Source organism: Phyllopteryx taeniolatus, chromosome 9 (genome assembly GCF_024500385.1).
Source record: "Phyllopteryx taeniolatus isolate TA_2022b chromosome 9, UOR_Ptae_1.2, whole genome shotgun sequence".
In the NCBI taxonomy this organism is placed as follows: Eukaryota; Metazoa; Chordata; class Actinopteri; order Syngnathiformes; family Syngnathidae; genus Phyllopteryx; species Phyllopteryx taeniolatus.
Genome location: NC_084510.1, coordinates 27,763,099 through 27,779,770, shown reverse-complemented (window position 1 = coordinate 27,779,770; position 16,672 = coordinate 27,763,099). Strand labels below are relative to the sequence as shown.

Below are 16,672 nucleotides of genomic sequence, written 5' to 3'. Positions count from 1 at the left end.
TATATGTATGTGTATATATATGTATATATATGTATGTGTATATATATATATGTATATATATGTATGTGTATATATATATATGTATATATATATATGTATATATATGTATGTGTATATATATATATGTATATATATGTATGTGTATATATATATGTATATATATGTATGTGTATATATATATATATGTATATATATATGTATATATATGTATGTGTATATATATATATATATGTATATATATGTATGTGTATATATGTATGTGTATATATATATATATATATGTATATATATATGTATGTTTATATATATATGTATATATATATATATATATGTGTGTGTGTGTGTGTGCATTTATCTATTTTTACTGTTTTCCATTTTTACTATTCACGAGTTCATCTTTATGCTACTGTAATTGTTTTGTATGGAGGATAGTTCTGGGGCTGTGTTATCTTGTTTTTGACCATTTCTTTATGCAAATGTACACCAGAAAACTCCAATAAAAAGAAGCTGAAGAAGAAGAAGGAGGAGGCCAACAGCGCAAGTGAAGCCAAGCAGAATGGCGGCGAAGCCAAGATAAAAAAAATCAAAAGCAAAAAGAACGAGGAGGCTTCCGAGGAGACTCCAACCTTGCAAAGTAAGGGAAGAATAAGCCTTTTCTTTTGTTTGTTTGGTGATGCCATTGACTCAGTCCTAACTTTTGATTTCTGACATGATTGCAGATGACAAAAAGGTGAAAAAAAAGAAGCTGGACAAGAATAAAGAACCAGACAAAGAAAAAGAGAGAGAGACAAAAAAGAAAGCCAAAAGTGTCCCCAAAAAGAAGAAAGGTGGGGCAGTCGTAGCGTTGAATGTTCTTTGCAACTCAACAAATTGTCCATTTGCCTGATCAAAATCAGCAGGTTCAGTCACAGACGACGACGACGAAGAGGACGAGGAAGACACTCCGAAAAAGAAAACCAAGAAAAAGACGACCAAAGACAGCTCGCCGTCCCCAAGTGTCGCCAGAGAAAAAAAATCCAAATCAAAAGGTGCATTGTAGCAAGACTTGGTAATCGTAGCTGATGTGTTGTTAATGGATTACCGTACGTGATTTGATTGTGTAACGCCGATGATAGGAAACTACCGACGAGAAAACACACCAACACCACACTGACACGGCCCAACTGCAGAGAACGGAGTGAAACATTTTCCGTCGAATTGCAATCCGTGTAATTCTCTAGAACTTTGTTTTTGCCTATAGACCACCACTGTAGCTACACTTAGCTGCATTACTCTGTCGACACGTTTACCTCTAATATTGTAATAATATACCTCACGGTGGCGTTCAATCATGAGTCCACAAAGTGAAACGTGTCATCGGGCTTCACCTCCTGAACATCTGCTCGCCGCCAGCGAATATCTGCAACTCCTATCAGATGTTGACACAAAGTGCTTCATCAGCTCTTTTTCTGCCTCGGCCTCTTAAACGTTTTAGCTGGAGAGAGGAAAGGACCTGACGTTAAGTCTTTTGACAGATGTGAGCGACTGAAGTTCTCTGAGGGGGGGGGGGGGGAGAAAAACACCCGTTAAGAAAGCAGGATCACATGCTTGAATGTTATTCGTGCTCCAAATCGGTCCTCATCTTTGCTAACTGATACTGTTAATAATCCATCCAGCATTTTTAACTCAATAAAAAATATTTAAAACAAACAAAAACAAACGTCAGAGTACAACATAAATTGGTTTAAAGGTGACATGAGTTTTGTTGGCCGCACAGATTAGCATTAGCTAATGTCTTTAGCGTCAGATAAACTCAACTCAACTTTATTTCTACAGCACTTTAACAACCGCAGCTGTGACAAAGTGCTGTACACAATAATTAATAATAATAATAATACAATCATACATAAATAATGAGTAAAACTGCTTTAACGAAAAGTCGCACTAACCATTGGACTAAGAAATAATAAATAGGGCTGGGTGAGGGCTAGTACTGAAAAAAATTCTGATTTCAGCAAGACAAAAAAGAGGGTGTGAAGTGTACTATAGTTCCTGATCCTCACGATATTTTGACAGTATTTTGTCACAAGCATTTTTTAAAATGGTGGGAAAATGCATAATGTGTCTCCTTTAATTAAATGATCGGACAAGCTACATTATCTCTCATGACTGATTTATAGAGATGCGTAATTCGAAGTGAATTTGTAAGCATGCCTTCACAATTCAAAGCTACTAACTGCATTTGTGTCTTGTGTCATAATCTGATTTACGGCCTAACGTGGCTTGAAGAGAAAGAATTGTAATGGAGTGAAGGAATTTCCAATTGTGTTTTGATTTATGGCAATCAAAATAAAAGGTTCAAGTTTGTTTTCTTAAAAATGTACAATTGAAACATCTCTTCATGGTTCATTTGTTTCCTCAGAGTTCAAGGATTCCGACGGAAAGGAGAAGAAGTCCAAGTCAAAAGAGAGAGACAAAAAGAAGGAAGCAGCGTCCCTGTTCCAGATAAACGGCGACAAGGACTCGAAGAGCAAGAAGAAAGGTGATTACAAAAAAACACGCCCGGTGTTTTCCTGTGATTGACAAGCTCAGCTCATCTTTCATCATCACAGCGGTACAATGCACTGGAATAACGGCGACGTCTACACGCATCAAGGAGTCAATTGCCCTAATTTGTGTTCTTAATTACACCCACCCAAAGCGGCCGCCAAATCGGAAAGTGACGACAGCGAAGAGGGGACCAAGTCGACAAAGTCCAAAAAGAAGTCCGCCGCCAGCTCCACGTCGTCTTTGTTCCAAACGTCAGGAGACAAAGACAAAGAAAAGAAGACTAAGAAGAAAGGCAAAGTTGCCACATGCTTGCTCCTCTTTTTTAACTACTGGCACTAATTCAAAAATGTTGTTTATACTCCAGCAAAGGCAGAAGAGAGCGATGATTCTGAGTCAGAAAAAGAAGAAAAATCCAAAAAGAAGAAAGGCAAAGGAAAGAAGAAGAAGGTATCAACAAGACACTAAAGTGGGGTAACACACATCGCGATTTTTAACGTCTTAAACATGTTTTCTTTTCACATCACAATCACAGTCGGTGTCAGATCGTGAGTATTAAACATGTTTAACATTTACGATGGTCGGGCCTGAGCAGATTAGGGAGAAAAGATTACTCTTAACACACCACAAGCAAGATAATCTTTTGCAAAGGGGCGGGGAATGCCTAAATTCAGCCTGATTATCGGTATGCGTGTACTGTACTTGGCTTAAGGTCGTGTCCACAGTTGGGGTTTGGTACTCTGCTCGAGAGTAGAACAAATATACATTATGTGCACATTTGGTGCGGTTAGCTTAAACTGGGCATAAGGTTTTAGAAGTGTGACGTTTAAATTCCAACTCACCATGTACGAAGTAATCGCCTAGTGATCACCTTTTTCATGGCGAACCCTCGAAATGTTCAGCACTCTTTGACGCCACGCTCCGGAAAAAAAGCTTTGACCATCTGCCTAAAACACCCGCTTCCAATTGCGGCCCTGGAATTGCCCCTAAATGGCTATTTTCAACCAAAATGCTTGCCTTCCTGTTCAATTTCGGAAATGGGTCCTCAAGACTTTTTCATGAGTCCCGTTAAACTTCAAACCAAAATTGTGGATGTCCTGTTCAATTTCCAGCATGGATCCTTGAGACTTTTTTTGTGCGTTCTGTAACGATAGACGTGTTCACCTATTTTTGTGGTCAAACTGGTGTCGGGGGTGGATTCTATTCATTTTTTATGATAACTTTCCATGGGTAGTGAGCGAGTGAGTTTTTGGACAGTCCTGTGCAGCAGGGTTCAGATGATAGCCTTCACGCTTGACCAGATAAACCGCACTCAGCGCAAGCGCAATCATACCAGAGTTCACACGTGACAAGTGTGAACACATCCTTAAGAAGCCTTGAATGTCTTCTTCTGCTTCGGCCTGTAGCCGACAATAATGACTCCTTTGTGAGCAGGAGAGAGCGCCATCACCAGAGATTGAGTTTGACAACTTGGAAAAGTTTGTGATGGAGCCGGCGCCTCAAGGCGCGACCGTCAAATGCAGAGTGACTCGGGACCAGCGGGGGATGGATAAGAGCATGTATCCTCTTTACTACCTTCATCTTGACAATGAGAAGAAGGTCTGTTGGAGTTTTGTTTCCTTTATTAAGATATTAGAGAACATGTACATCACGTACGGCAGGAACGGCTATCGACAGAAGAGACTCGTGGTTCTCAAATTGTGGTTCGGAGACCCTGTGAAATAATTTGCAAGACATCATTACGTCATACCATGTAAAAAAGTCCATACCTACTGTACATATGAGGATCAGCGTGCAAATAAAATAAACATAATAAACCAACTGCTCCTCCCTTTCTCGCATTGGGCCAATTAAAAGTTCTGATATGATTTTGACGTATGTAAATCAGATATCGCTGCTTGAAAATATTTTTTTAGGACAAAAGGGATATTATTGCAACGATCAAGTTTTCTTGAACAAAAGCTGTACAAAAATGTTCCCTTTTTGTGCGTGGGAAAATCTGCGGGTAATTGATACCAGCCCCTAAAAAATTTAATAATTGCCTGTAGATGCCAATCATGCCACGAGATGGCAGCAAATCTGGACCTTTGTCAAAATGAAGCTCCTGAACTCACTTCAACATAGTTCCTTGGCACCAAGATACCATGAGACTGGGGCAAAGCAAAGGTTTTGTTTTTCACATATTGCAACTTGTTTTTTTGTTTGGTTTTTTTTACCCCAAAAATATTTTCATAGCATTCCGATTTTCTTCTTGAAAATAACTTTTTAATTCCTATGGCATTCAGAATTACACATGGTAGTTTTGTTTAATTGGCATTAGAATTAGGAATTTCGATGGACCCAAAAAGTTGTGATGCAAGTTTCTGAACTGGTAAAAGCGTAAATGTTTCATTAACGACAACTTATATTTTGTTTCTTTGTAGACATTTCTGTTGGCTGGCAGGAAGCGAAAGAAAAGCGCGACCTCCAATTATCTCATCTCCATTGACGCCACGGATTTGTCGAGAGGTCACGATAACTTTGTAGGAAAGCTGAGGTACTACGGCCATTCAGTCAAGGCTGGATTTACACAAGAGGTCCTAATGCCCAATTCCCATTTACTGTCTATTCCCATGTAAAGTATCTCACAAAAGTGAGTATACCCCTCTCATATTTGTAAATAGTTTATCGTATATTACATAACACTGAAGACATTACACTTTGTGTAACGTATTTAGTGTACAGCTTGTATAACAGTGTAACTTGACTGTGCCCACAAAATAACCTAATGCACAGCTGTTAATGTCTAATCTGCTTGCAACAAAAATGAGTGCACCCCTAAGTGTAAATGTCCAATTTGTGCCCAAAGTGTCAATATTTTGACTTTGACACACCATTGTTTTCCAGCACTGCCTTAACCCTTGTAGGCATGGAGTTCACTATTGTTTCACGCGTGTCCATTGGAATCCTCTTCCATGTGCCACTTGAACCCTGTAGTGTAAATCCAGCCCGAAATGCAGATGCGAGTAAACACTGATTCAACATCTGCTTCCTAACGTTTTGTCCAGGTCAAATTTAATGGGCACCAAGTTCACTGTCTTTGACAATGCTCTGAATCCAGAAAAAGCCCTCCCAGATATGTCCAATGCGCGGCAGGAGTTAGCAGCCATCATCTACGTACGTCATTCCAAATCTTCATCAATCTCCGTATTTTGTCACACTGAAATTGAAATCTCTACTGCCTCACATCAGGAAACAAATGTGTTGGGGATGAAGGGGCCCAGAAGGATGGCAGTCATCATTCCGGGCATGGACAAGCACAACGAGCGAGTACCCCTCCGACCCAGAAATGTGAGTGTAACCGAGGCAGTCTTAGAACTGCGAATTGAGTAGCAAAACACATACAGTATATTGGTCCCTTGACTTATGAGTTTCATTTGTTCCGTGACCAAGCCCGTAACTCTATTTACTCATATAGTCAATGACTACTTTTGTCTAGTTGAAGCTCCTCAACTCACTTTAGCGTTTATCAGTATCAGTGACTAGTGACTGACTGTATGTGAGTGTCTGGGCGTGAGTTGTGGCCAACAGCAGCTCTTTGCGAGTGTTTTCATTTGGAATTTGTGTGTTTGACTGTTTTGTCCTGTTCGGTAAACGACTGAAAGTCCGACGGTGACTTTGGCTCTCGTTGCCCACATGTGAGGGCATTAAAGTACATTCAGCGCATTTTTTTTTTTCACTTGACTTGTAGGGAGGCATATCTGAAAAGTGCTCATTAAACACTGACTCGCAACACAAAGCAAAAGAAATAATAAAAAAATTGACTTAGTGATGTCCCCGTAGCTTGAAAAATTCGTAAATTGGGGCACTTGTGAGTCAAGGTATTTGTAACATCAAAAGCTAGTCAGTGTGAAGAAAAGCGCGCCACCCTGAGCTGGTGTTTTATGATTCTCTGAATCTTCCCAGGACTATGACGGCCTGTTGATACGACACCAGAATAGAAGGATGGAGAATCTGATTGAGCTTCACAATAAGACGCCTGTGTGGAACGAGGAAACGGCATCGCATGTGCTCAACTTCAACGGCAGGGTCACCCAGGCTTCCATCAAGAACTTCCAGATCGTCCACAGCAAAGACTGTGAGTCCAATTGAGCTTTTTGTAAACACCAACCTCTCCTCGTACAGTCCCTACCGTAATGGTCCATACCAAAGATGCCGAATCTATTCATTATACAAGATAAATATCCAATTAATCAAGCTTTAATCTCGTGCTCTTGACACTTATTTAACGACCCATTTGAGAATCTACAACGACAGCATACTGTATATGTACCTACCTACACATTTGCGTACAAACCTAGCCACCGAGCGACCAATTTACCAATCTGTAAACCTATCTGCTTATATATAAACGTACAAACCACCAACCTATGCACACCGACGTACCAATCAGTAGAACTACCTACAGTAGGAATTTGGCAAAACTACCAACCTACAGTACATTTGGACATACTAAGGGTTGAACCGATTAGTCGGTTAGTAAACGAGTTCACAACTCCACACCGACGTTGAAAGGTTAAAGTCACTAATTGCTAATCGTGTCTTTGTCTTGTCGTTCGACCTCTAACACTTACTAATCTACATAGAGCTACTTAATATACTGTATCTACTGTAAATACCTGCTGAACAAATGTACACACCTATCTCCTGACTACCAACTGATCAAAACACCAGCCAACCCACCTGCCCACCGTCGCTACCTAACATTTCGTCTCTCTTGTCTTTCAGTGGACTACATCGTGATGCAGTTTGGCCGAATAGCCGACGACATTTTCACCCTGGACTACAAGTACCCCATGTGCGCAGTGCAGGCGTTCGCCATCGCGCTCTCTAGCTTCGACGGGAAAATCGCCTGTGAATAAGTGGTATTCGTTGCATCTGAGGGCCGCATGCGGTACACTCTCACACAAACACACGTCAGACCAACCCAGGCCTTTGGATACCCCGTCAAACGTTCTCTCTTAAGCGATCTGCGCTTTCAACAAATGACAGCTGAGTGAATGTGACAATACCTGCTGCTGCTCTGCCGCCGTTCTCTAAGGCGTGTTGTTCCCTCCCCGCAGAAGTGCAAAAAAAAGAAAAAGATGGGCTCACGCTGTCATTTGATCCGTCTTGGCACCTGGAGTGTCCCTTTTTGATTCCAATTGAATTCATTGGAAACATTTTGTGTCAATTTGCACGTCACTGACGATTTTGATCACGGGAAAGTTAATCGCTATCATCATCACAGCATAGTTTTTTTTTTTGGGGGGGGGGGGTTTCATTGTTACAATGTATTCGATCGTTTATGACATGAAAATTTGTAGCTGACGAATTTAAATACAGTATGAACTAAATGAAGTTGTGTTGCACATGGATACCCACACAAAAGTGCTGGTATCCTTAGAAAAAAAAAAAAAAAAACACTTCTGTTATGACTATTATTTGATCAAATGTGCAGATGATTGTTGTTCAGTAAAAAGCATGTAATGTATCTCAACATTTCCTTCTAGCTGGAAAATGACGAAAAGAGCAGATAATAATTTTAAAAAACTCAAACTTTTGAGCTACAGTGGATAAAAAAGTTCTACACACCCCTTACTAGAACAGCTGAACTTTATTTGGGGTTAAGTAGTGGTGGCAGTTGTGTGCTGAAACCCATTCAGCATGAGTTTGAATGTGTTTGGTGAATTCTGAACACAACCACATCCCAGTTATAAGAGGGTGTGCACACTTGCGCAACCATGTTATTTAAGTTAATTTCAGAACGCCTTGTAAATATTTATAGGTCACAGTAATGGTGGAAAAAAAGTTCATTTTTTTGTATCACAATAATCTGGCATTTGAACAGGGGTGAGGAGAATTTGGACATCGGCAATTTTTTTGTTTCATTCATTTAGATTTATTTTTAACTCCAATATTACTAGTGCAATTATATTTATACTACATACAAACTCTTTACCAAAGTGTGTGAATATTTAGTTTTCCTGTGGGTAGTTTTTATTTTTCATTCCTGTAAATGTAGATGTTGGTTTCCGACTGTAAATTTTTTCAACAATGTATTTTGTTCCATTTATAAGTCTTCTACGATAGTGTTTCTCAACCTTTATTAAAACAAGGCACATATTTTGCATGAGAAAAATCTCACTGCACACCACCCAAAAACAATGTCACAATCAGTAAATATATTGAAATAACGATGCTCTTGTCTCATTTCAGTCACAAATGGATTCAGTGTGAAATGTGGTCCTGTTGGCTTAGTTTAGCTATTATTCTGTTTTACGACTGGCAACAGGTGGCTACACATCTTAATTGTATCTTTTGCCATCTGGTGTAAGAGCATTTAATTGCTCTGCCTGTCACTATACGTCTCGGGCATAGATGAACAAATACACAATATTTGTAGTAAATAAAAATAATTTTCGGCCCAGTTAAGTGAAACTGGCTGTGGCAAAGTGGTTGGGAATCACTGTTGTACGGCAACTTTATTTAATAAAGTATGTCAATTCAATGACTTTGACTTCAGATTTGATTGTGTCACAAGCATGCATGGTTTTAATAATTTTTTTTTTTTTTTTATTTTTTTAAATCAGCAACATTGCCTATAATGATTTTGAATGGAGACGAGTAGCCCTCCTTTACTGAGGCCATGCCCCGCAGACTCTGTTGACATGTTAGATTTATATAAAGTTTTATAGCTATCTTCAGCGTAAAAGCCGGCGGCATTGCATATCATCAGATAGGTTTGAGCCACCCCGAAGCTGCTCTCCAAATGAAAAACCTGTTTGAGGTGAAAGCTCACAGGCCAAGTGTGAGAGAGGTGTGTATTCTGCCTCAACCTGCTCAGGCGGTTGTCCAAACTTGCAGGTTCAGTGAGGCCGTAAAGCTGCGGCCTTATCTGGATGGATGTTCTCAAAATCAAGCTCTTTCTCGCTGCGACTTCCAGCACCAAACATTGCCATTTTCCTCTTTTAGATGTTCAACTGCCCACTTTATTTGTGGATGAAGGCATTCCTTCAGAAATGCTTGCAACTATGTTGCTGACCAAAAGAAGGAGCTGTTGCAGGAGGGAAAAGTGTTCAGGGGCTGCAGGTTTTTTTTTCTTCCTCCAAACGAAATACACACTATTTAAATTAATCCACTTCAAAAACACAATAAATGTAACTCCTCCTAACCCACTAATACCAAACCCAAACCTACTAATCCTAACCCCTACTCTAAACTCAAAACATCTTTCCCCATTGAAATGAATGGAAATTCCATTAATCCGTTGAATTCCCCATATAACGGCAACAAAAACATTTGCAACATGATTTTTGAGAAAAATAGCACTCTACAGTGTTGCACTTTGTTAAAAATAAATAAATAAAAAATCCGTAAATTACCAAATGTAAAGAATTAATCCGTTTGTACGTCATAATTTCATGCATTCATTGTGCGGCACCTGTTGTGGACGCTTTTACCACAATGTGGCAGTATAATACAAACATGCGTGTATACTAAGATGATGATCACAACTACTTCGTAGGCTGCCGCAATATTACTTGTTTTTCGTAGAGGATAAAGAATGTATGTCCTTGAGTCGTGTTAGATTTTCTGTCTACATGAGCTTTTGCACCATTTGTGTTAAAGTATCCATTGTTAGAACACTGAAACATCAATGCTAGTTTTGTAGCCCCTCTATAGCATTTTGCATTGTGTGTTAGCATTAAGCTATATAACTTTGGAAAGAAAATGTTATGACGTTCTTGGTGAAATCTAACATGTAGTTCTGTTGTCCTAAATAGCTTGAAGCAAAAACTTGGCCTTTTTTTTAAAGAATATTTCCCTATTTGTCAAGATGCTTCTTGTTTTGAAATACACTGACTGTGTACTGCTGCACAAATATACTATAGGATTTTATATCAATTGCTGTTTCACTATGACAAGAGTGGACAAGTTAAGCTTGACCACATCCAACTGCACACATAATAGCCTGTCATGAAAGTTAGGAAACATAAGTGTTCATATTAATTCTGCAACTATCCGCTGTTTCAGCCTTTATTAACGAAAAACAAAATGCTGACCAGAATGTCACTGAAATCAGACGGTTTCAAAGCGGCAGCTATCCCATAACGACAGGGTGGATGGCAATTCCAGGGACACGTGCAAATGTTCAGTATGATTATGAAAATAGAATATACTGTACATGACCAAAATCACTGACTTTTTTCCCCAAATAACTTGTTGTGTACAATAAAACCATATTTCTTTTCATTTAGTATCATTTAACCACTTATTACACAGACTGTAGTTAGCAGAGCAGTGTGTGGGACATGGCAAAATCACATATATTCAATGAAAAAAAATATGGTATAAAATGAAGTAGACATTTTAAGAGACGTATCATTATACTGGTATGTGTGCAAATGTTTGGCTACTTATATGGTTGTTGTTTTTTTAAAGTGCTATAAAAATATAGTTGAGTCGAGTTGAGTATGAATTATTTCAAGTTTTGGGGTTGGGCGCCAGCAAATTCTGGAATCACCCGAAAGTAAAGTCATCAGGAAAAAAAAAAAAAAAAAGAAAAACAGTTGCGCCTTGAGACACGACTGACATGTCCTGTGAGTTTTTCGAGGTACGAGCCGTTCTCCGGCCAATTTTTCTTTTTTTTAGAACAAAATTCGAGATGCGAGTGTTGCATGGGAAGTGAACTCAACTCACTTCACAACAAGCAGCAGTTTGGCAAACAGAGAAAATGTTTTCCAAAAAGAGCCTTGAAGCTGTTCATTTCAAGTTTCCTGTTAAACTAAACATTAAACAAAGAGAATTACACATATTTAAAACAACTACACAACTTTGCTTCCGTTAGCTTAAAACTAGCAGACAGTCCAAAATGCCATAGACGGGCTAAAGAATAGCATCATTTTAAGCCTTTGGGTGACCAGTATTTGAACACAAAAGGGGCAGCAACACATGTAGATGGACATCATAACAATACTCGAAGGCATATTTTCTTTATCCTTTGTGGAAAAAACCCTGACTGATATTGCAGTTTGCTGAGTCACTTACAGTAGTTGTGAAAGTCGTTGTCTGTACTGTGAGGAAAATATGAAGTTAAATTACTGTTGCTTTTGACAATTTCTACAATTTTAGTTTAAAAAATCGCTGCAAAAGCTAATTATTATTATTTTTTATTTATTTTTTTCACCCCCACATGACTTCCTCCCTCTAAAACCGACGCTTGTGATTGGCTCCCTTTGGTCATGTGTCATTCTGTGGCAGTCTCAAACATGACACATTTGTCCAAATATGACCTCAAAGTGCCAACTTGTGGTGCACTACATTAGTTTGTCTGAGATTTAGAATTTTTTTTTTTTTGGGGATAGAAGTCGGTTACTCCCCACCATGGACGGGAGAGGAGGCCGAGGAGTGAAGCTCCCTCTGCCGCTCTCCAGCTCGCCGGAGTCCCGCCCCGTAGTTTGTTGATTGACGCTCACCAATGGTTCCTCGGCGGACATCTTTCTATTTTTTCTCTCTCTCTCTCTCTCTCTCTCTCTCTCTCTCTCTCTCTCTCTCTCTCTCTCTCTCTCTCTCTCTCTCCCTCTCCCTCTCCCTCTCCCTCTCCCTCCCCCTTCGCCTTCCCAGTGTAGTGCGTTGATTTCATACCAAAGTCATACTTAACATTCCACTTCTTCTGTCAAACCTCCGGAGAAAATATTGGGGCAAAACAAGGGCGCCGGTCGGAATTCGCAACTCCCCCCCCCCTACCCCAACACCCCCCCCCAAAAAAAGTTGCCATATTGCGCAAGTTTGTGTGGCTGGAAGAGCGAATTGTAACAAGGTAAGTTCCACGCAAAAAAAAAATGCTTCTTCTTGACTTTTTTTTTTTTTCTTCTCCCTCTTCTCCACGCTCGCTCGCTCGCTCGCTCGCTGCTCTCCCTCCGTGAAGTTTTCGGATCATTGTCATTTTTGACATTTTTCCGCGGAGCGGGAGGGAAGGGAAGGGAGGAAGGAAGGAAACGCGCTGGTGTTGCGTCGACGCTTGCGTTGGGACTTCTTTGAACCGGACGGAGGGATGTCTTCGGCGGCGAAGAACCGGCGACGAGAAGGGGGTGGTGGGTGGAGGCGGGGTGGGGGTGTGGGGGTGCTGTTGGCACGAAATGCGACAAAAAAGAAAAAAAAAAAAAACTCCGTGATTGTGTTTTGACAGCGGGAAAATCACACCGACATGTGTGCTTTATGTGTGTGTCGTTCCACGCAGCGGACGAGCAGAGCTGAACCGTTTTGGAGCGATTATATTGCCGACTGCTTGAGTCTGGTTCGGAACTCTGCATTTGCTGAGGTAAGAGAAACTATTTTTTTTTTTTTTTTTTTTTTTATATAAACTACACACTTGTCTGAAAATTGCCATGTGGCTGTAAAACAAAGTGTCTAAAACAGTATTAAACACTTCTAAAGACACCTAAAATCAAATAACACTTGACATTATCAATTAATTTGATGATTCTTTCTGAAATGAATTTGGTTTGATGATACAGCTTCGGACTGTGCACATTTCGTACACATCAGACACAGTTTGATAGTGGTTTGAGGCCCTGGTTGCGCGAAATGGCATTGTCAGTGTTAAATTAAAATAACACCCATCGATCTATTTATCTTTACATCTATCGATTGGTCGATCTGTCCATCTATAAGCGAACGTCAGCGTTACTGGATAAGATCTGGAGTGAATCTGGTTTCAGGTTACAGCTTGTGAATTTACGTTTTGTCCAAATCTGATCAGAATTAACAGATATTTTTTTCCCCAGTGCTTGATCATGTTTAATGGTGTGTTAAATTCAAATTGTTTAGATCTGGATTGAATTTGGTTTCACGACGGAGCTTTTGACCTTGCACAGGTTGTCCAAATCAGATATAATTTAACAATGGTTTAAGGGTCTGATCATGCTAATGGGATTGTCTGTGTCAAACTCAAATTGGATCAGTGTCTGACCCCGCATACACCAATCTAGTTATCTGTCGATCTGTCTATCTATATGGGAATGCCAGTGTTCAATTTAAAATGATTGTTTTCATCAGATTAAAATTAAATCAAAATTGGAAGAGATGTAGAGTGAATTTGGTTTCATGTTGCAGCTTGTAAAACTCAAATTTTCTTCAAGTCCGACAATATTCATCTGATTTAGTAGTGCCTGGTCATGCTAAATGGGATTTTCAGCGTTAAATTAAAATTGGATTTGAATCTGGAATGAATTTGGGTTCATGATACAGCTTCTGTTGAGCTGGCGATCTGTCTTTTCTGTATGGGAATGCCAGTGTTGAATTTAAATTACTGTTTTCATTACAACAAACTTAAATTGAAATTGGATCAGATCTGGACTGAGTTTGGTTTCATGTTACAGCTTATGAAACTGACATTTTGTCCAAAACCGATAATATTCGACAGACCTTTAAGTGCCTGATCATATTTAATGGGATATCCATTGTTAAATTCAACTTATTTTTCTCGTTACACCAAAATTAAATTCAAATTGTATTAGATCTGGAGTGAATTTGGTTTCATAATACAATGTTTTTTAAACTCACATATTGTACAGCCAGCACGGAGGTCGACTGGTTAGGACATTGCCTCACAGTTCTGAGGACTCGGGTTCAAATCCCAGCCCCGCCTGTGTGGAGTTTGCATGTTCTCCACATGGCTGGGTGGGTTTTACCCGGGCACTCCGGTTTCCTCCCACATCCAAAAAACATGTGTGGTAGGTTGATTGGAGACTCTAAATTGCCCGTAGGTGTGAATGTAAGTGCGAATGGTTGTTTGTTTCTGTGTGCCCTGCGATTGGCTGGCGACCGGTTCGGGGTGTACCCCGCCTCCCGCCTGATGATAGCTGGGATAGGCTTCAGTAGCCCGTGACCAGAGTGAGGATAAGCGACAACCATTAATGTTACCCCGTAGTGCTAATTATCAGGCCCCAAAGTAACTGTTTATCCCTTTTTTCTTTTTTTTTTTTTCTTCCCCCTTTCTTCTTCCCCATGACAAAATTGGTACTTGTGTGTTCCCAAGTTGTAAAATTGTCAATGTTCAAGCGTGCAAAAGCAGACAGTTTTGAGGGTGAGACCCAGTGACGAGGCATCCTGAAGTGGAGTGTACTCAGGCTAATTACATAATGACAGGAGTGCCGCTGACGGCCGATAGTGACTTTGTTGCTTTTTTGTGTTGTTGAGTCAGCCAAACGTTTAGCCCGGACAGTATGGTTTTATTTTTTTTTTTTTTCCTACGTTTGGAGTTTTAATCACAGGTTTGACTCAAACAGTAGAATGCAGTCTGTCAGGTCGGCGGCGGACGAGCAGAAAAACCTGTTAATGTTTCGGTTTGGCTGCCTCATTGTTGCAAACTAATTATCTTGTCACATTGTCTTTGTTGGCTAGTTAATTTGTGGGTTTGTGCGGGTTTCTTCTGCTTTCCCACTTTATTTTTTTCAACATTCATCTTATTTTTTTTCAGTGAATAATCCAAGCATCATCACAACAAAACAATTAAAGTCTAGTTTTGTACAAAATGAAACTAGGGACACACTGATGCCAGTTTTTTTTTCAGGCCAAGACAAAGTCGTACTACATGTGAGTACGCGCTGATACCAAGTACCAATATTTGATTTAAGCCATTACGTCTTGCAATTGAGATGAAAATGTGTTTTATTTGAATCAAGCATTGTTCCAAAACACAAAACTTTGATTCAACATGGCATACGTTTTACTCAAATACAAAAATTAAAATGAGATGAAAAGTTTTTACCTTGAAGTAGCGACGCACGGCTGACATGGCTCCTACTACACTTGCCCGGTAGATGTACGTGCTGCTTCTGTTGCTCAAACCTTGGCCTCAAGGGGGCAGTGTGGCTCACTAATGTTGATAATACATAGATTTAATGAAAATCTTTCTTGGCTAAGATGCAGTAATGAAAGAATAAATGCCTGTTAGTGTTGTTATCAGCTGTCTGTATCTGTTGCTGTGCCGTTTGTGTACGAATATTTGTTTTAAAGGTTTATTGTATAACATCGATGTTAATTTCGTTAGCCTGTTTACGGCATTTTGCATTATGTCTTAGCTTTAAGATAGAAAACTTATATGTCAGACAAAGCTTTGTGTTTTGTAAAATATAATCAGCATTAACTACAAACGCAAGAACAACTTTAAAACAACCTTAACTCTGATAAGAAGTGCGCTCCAATCATAGGTCGTGTTATACAAGGGTACGCACATGCTGACAATCAAGTCAAATTAGAACATTCTCCGCATTTTTGATCAAAGTAAGCAAAGGCCCTGTTATCAAATGTTTATAAAGATTATCCTGAGCGATTATCCAGTGTTGTTTCAGGTTTGTTAAAGGGGAACCAATCCCAAATTTTTAAGGGGGCAAACATGTTCTTTGTGTCTAGACACATTATTTTGTTTGATATTGCATTTGAGGAATAAGAATTAAACTAATTAATTCATCAATTCTCCTCCATCTCAGGGGGCCGCCATATTTGGCAATCTCGCCCTCTGCTGTCGACCAAAATTAACGTTGCGAACGTCACGTGACTAAACCCAGAGAAAAAGTAGCAGACTCCCTCCCCTGTGTATGCTGCGATAACTATTCGTACTACTACTATATGTTTAAGTACTAAAAATGAACTACTTTTAAGACATTGTTGGGGATTTTTTTAAGATAGCGTTGTTTACTTGTTTTAAGAAATCTTGCCAAGTCAATTTTTCCTGTTTTATTTGTAGATATTTGTGCATAAATTAAATAATATTTTTCTCATTTGTTACCTTTTTCTTATTTTTAAGCCTTTTTTTGTTTTTAAGACCTTGCTAGCAGATAAGCAAACACTTAGCCTCGCTTCTTCTGTTTCTTCTACTATTTGTGACAACTCCTCTTTTTTCTTTGTATTTTACGGCAGTCTGGTTGCCCTGTTGCACCATGCTGCCTCTCACAGGTCAGTCTTGGTACTACGGCAGACGTCTGCTTTGGTAGAGGAGATGATTGTCTCACTCATGATTGTCAGTGGAAATATCATTATGTCTTTACCGTGTAGTGTGCTGTGTTGGTCATCCCGAGTACACCACACATGATAGCAGCAGTAAGAACACACAATCATGTGT

General features: G+C 39.6%; 1 protein-coding gene across 4 annotated transcripts in view; it reads left to right on the top strand.

Moving 5' to 3' along the window:
• The window catches only part of LOC133483222 (tubby-related protein 1-like), a 17,105-nt gene extending 8,050 nt beyond the window's left edge, over window positions 1-9,055 (top strand). For 2 of the 4 annotated variants that reach the window (XM_061784127.1, XM_061784129.1), the window contains 12 exons: window positions 505-634; window positions 720-827; window positions 900-1,028; window positions 2,402-2,521; window positions 2,681-2,821; window positions 2,894-2,976; window positions 3,961-4,125; window positions 4,950-5,062; window positions 5,574-5,682; window positions 5,758-5,856; window positions 6,472-6,643; window positions 7,294-9,055. In XM_061784127.1, coding sequence (XP_061640111.1) covers window positions 505-634; window positions 720-827; window positions 900-1,028; window positions 2,402-2,521; window positions 2,681-2,821; window positions 2,894-2,976; window positions 3,961-4,125; window positions 4,950-5,062; window positions 5,574-5,682; window positions 5,758-5,856; window positions 6,472-6,643; window positions 7,294-7,427 — 1,503 coding nt within the window. In that variant the 3' untranslated portion in view covers window positions 7,428-9,055. Of the gene's footprint in view, window positions 1-504; window positions 635-719; window positions 828-896; window positions 1,029-2,401; window positions 2,522-2,680; window positions 2,822-2,893; window positions 2,977-3,960; window positions 4,126-4,949; window positions 5,063-5,573; window positions 5,683-5,757; window positions 5,857-6,471; window positions 6,644-7,293 lie in introns of all 4 variants that reach the window. The other 2 variants (XM_061784126.1, XM_061784128.1) reach the window with 1 other exon arrangement.
• Window positions 9,056-16,672: the final 7,617 nt, after the last annotated feature.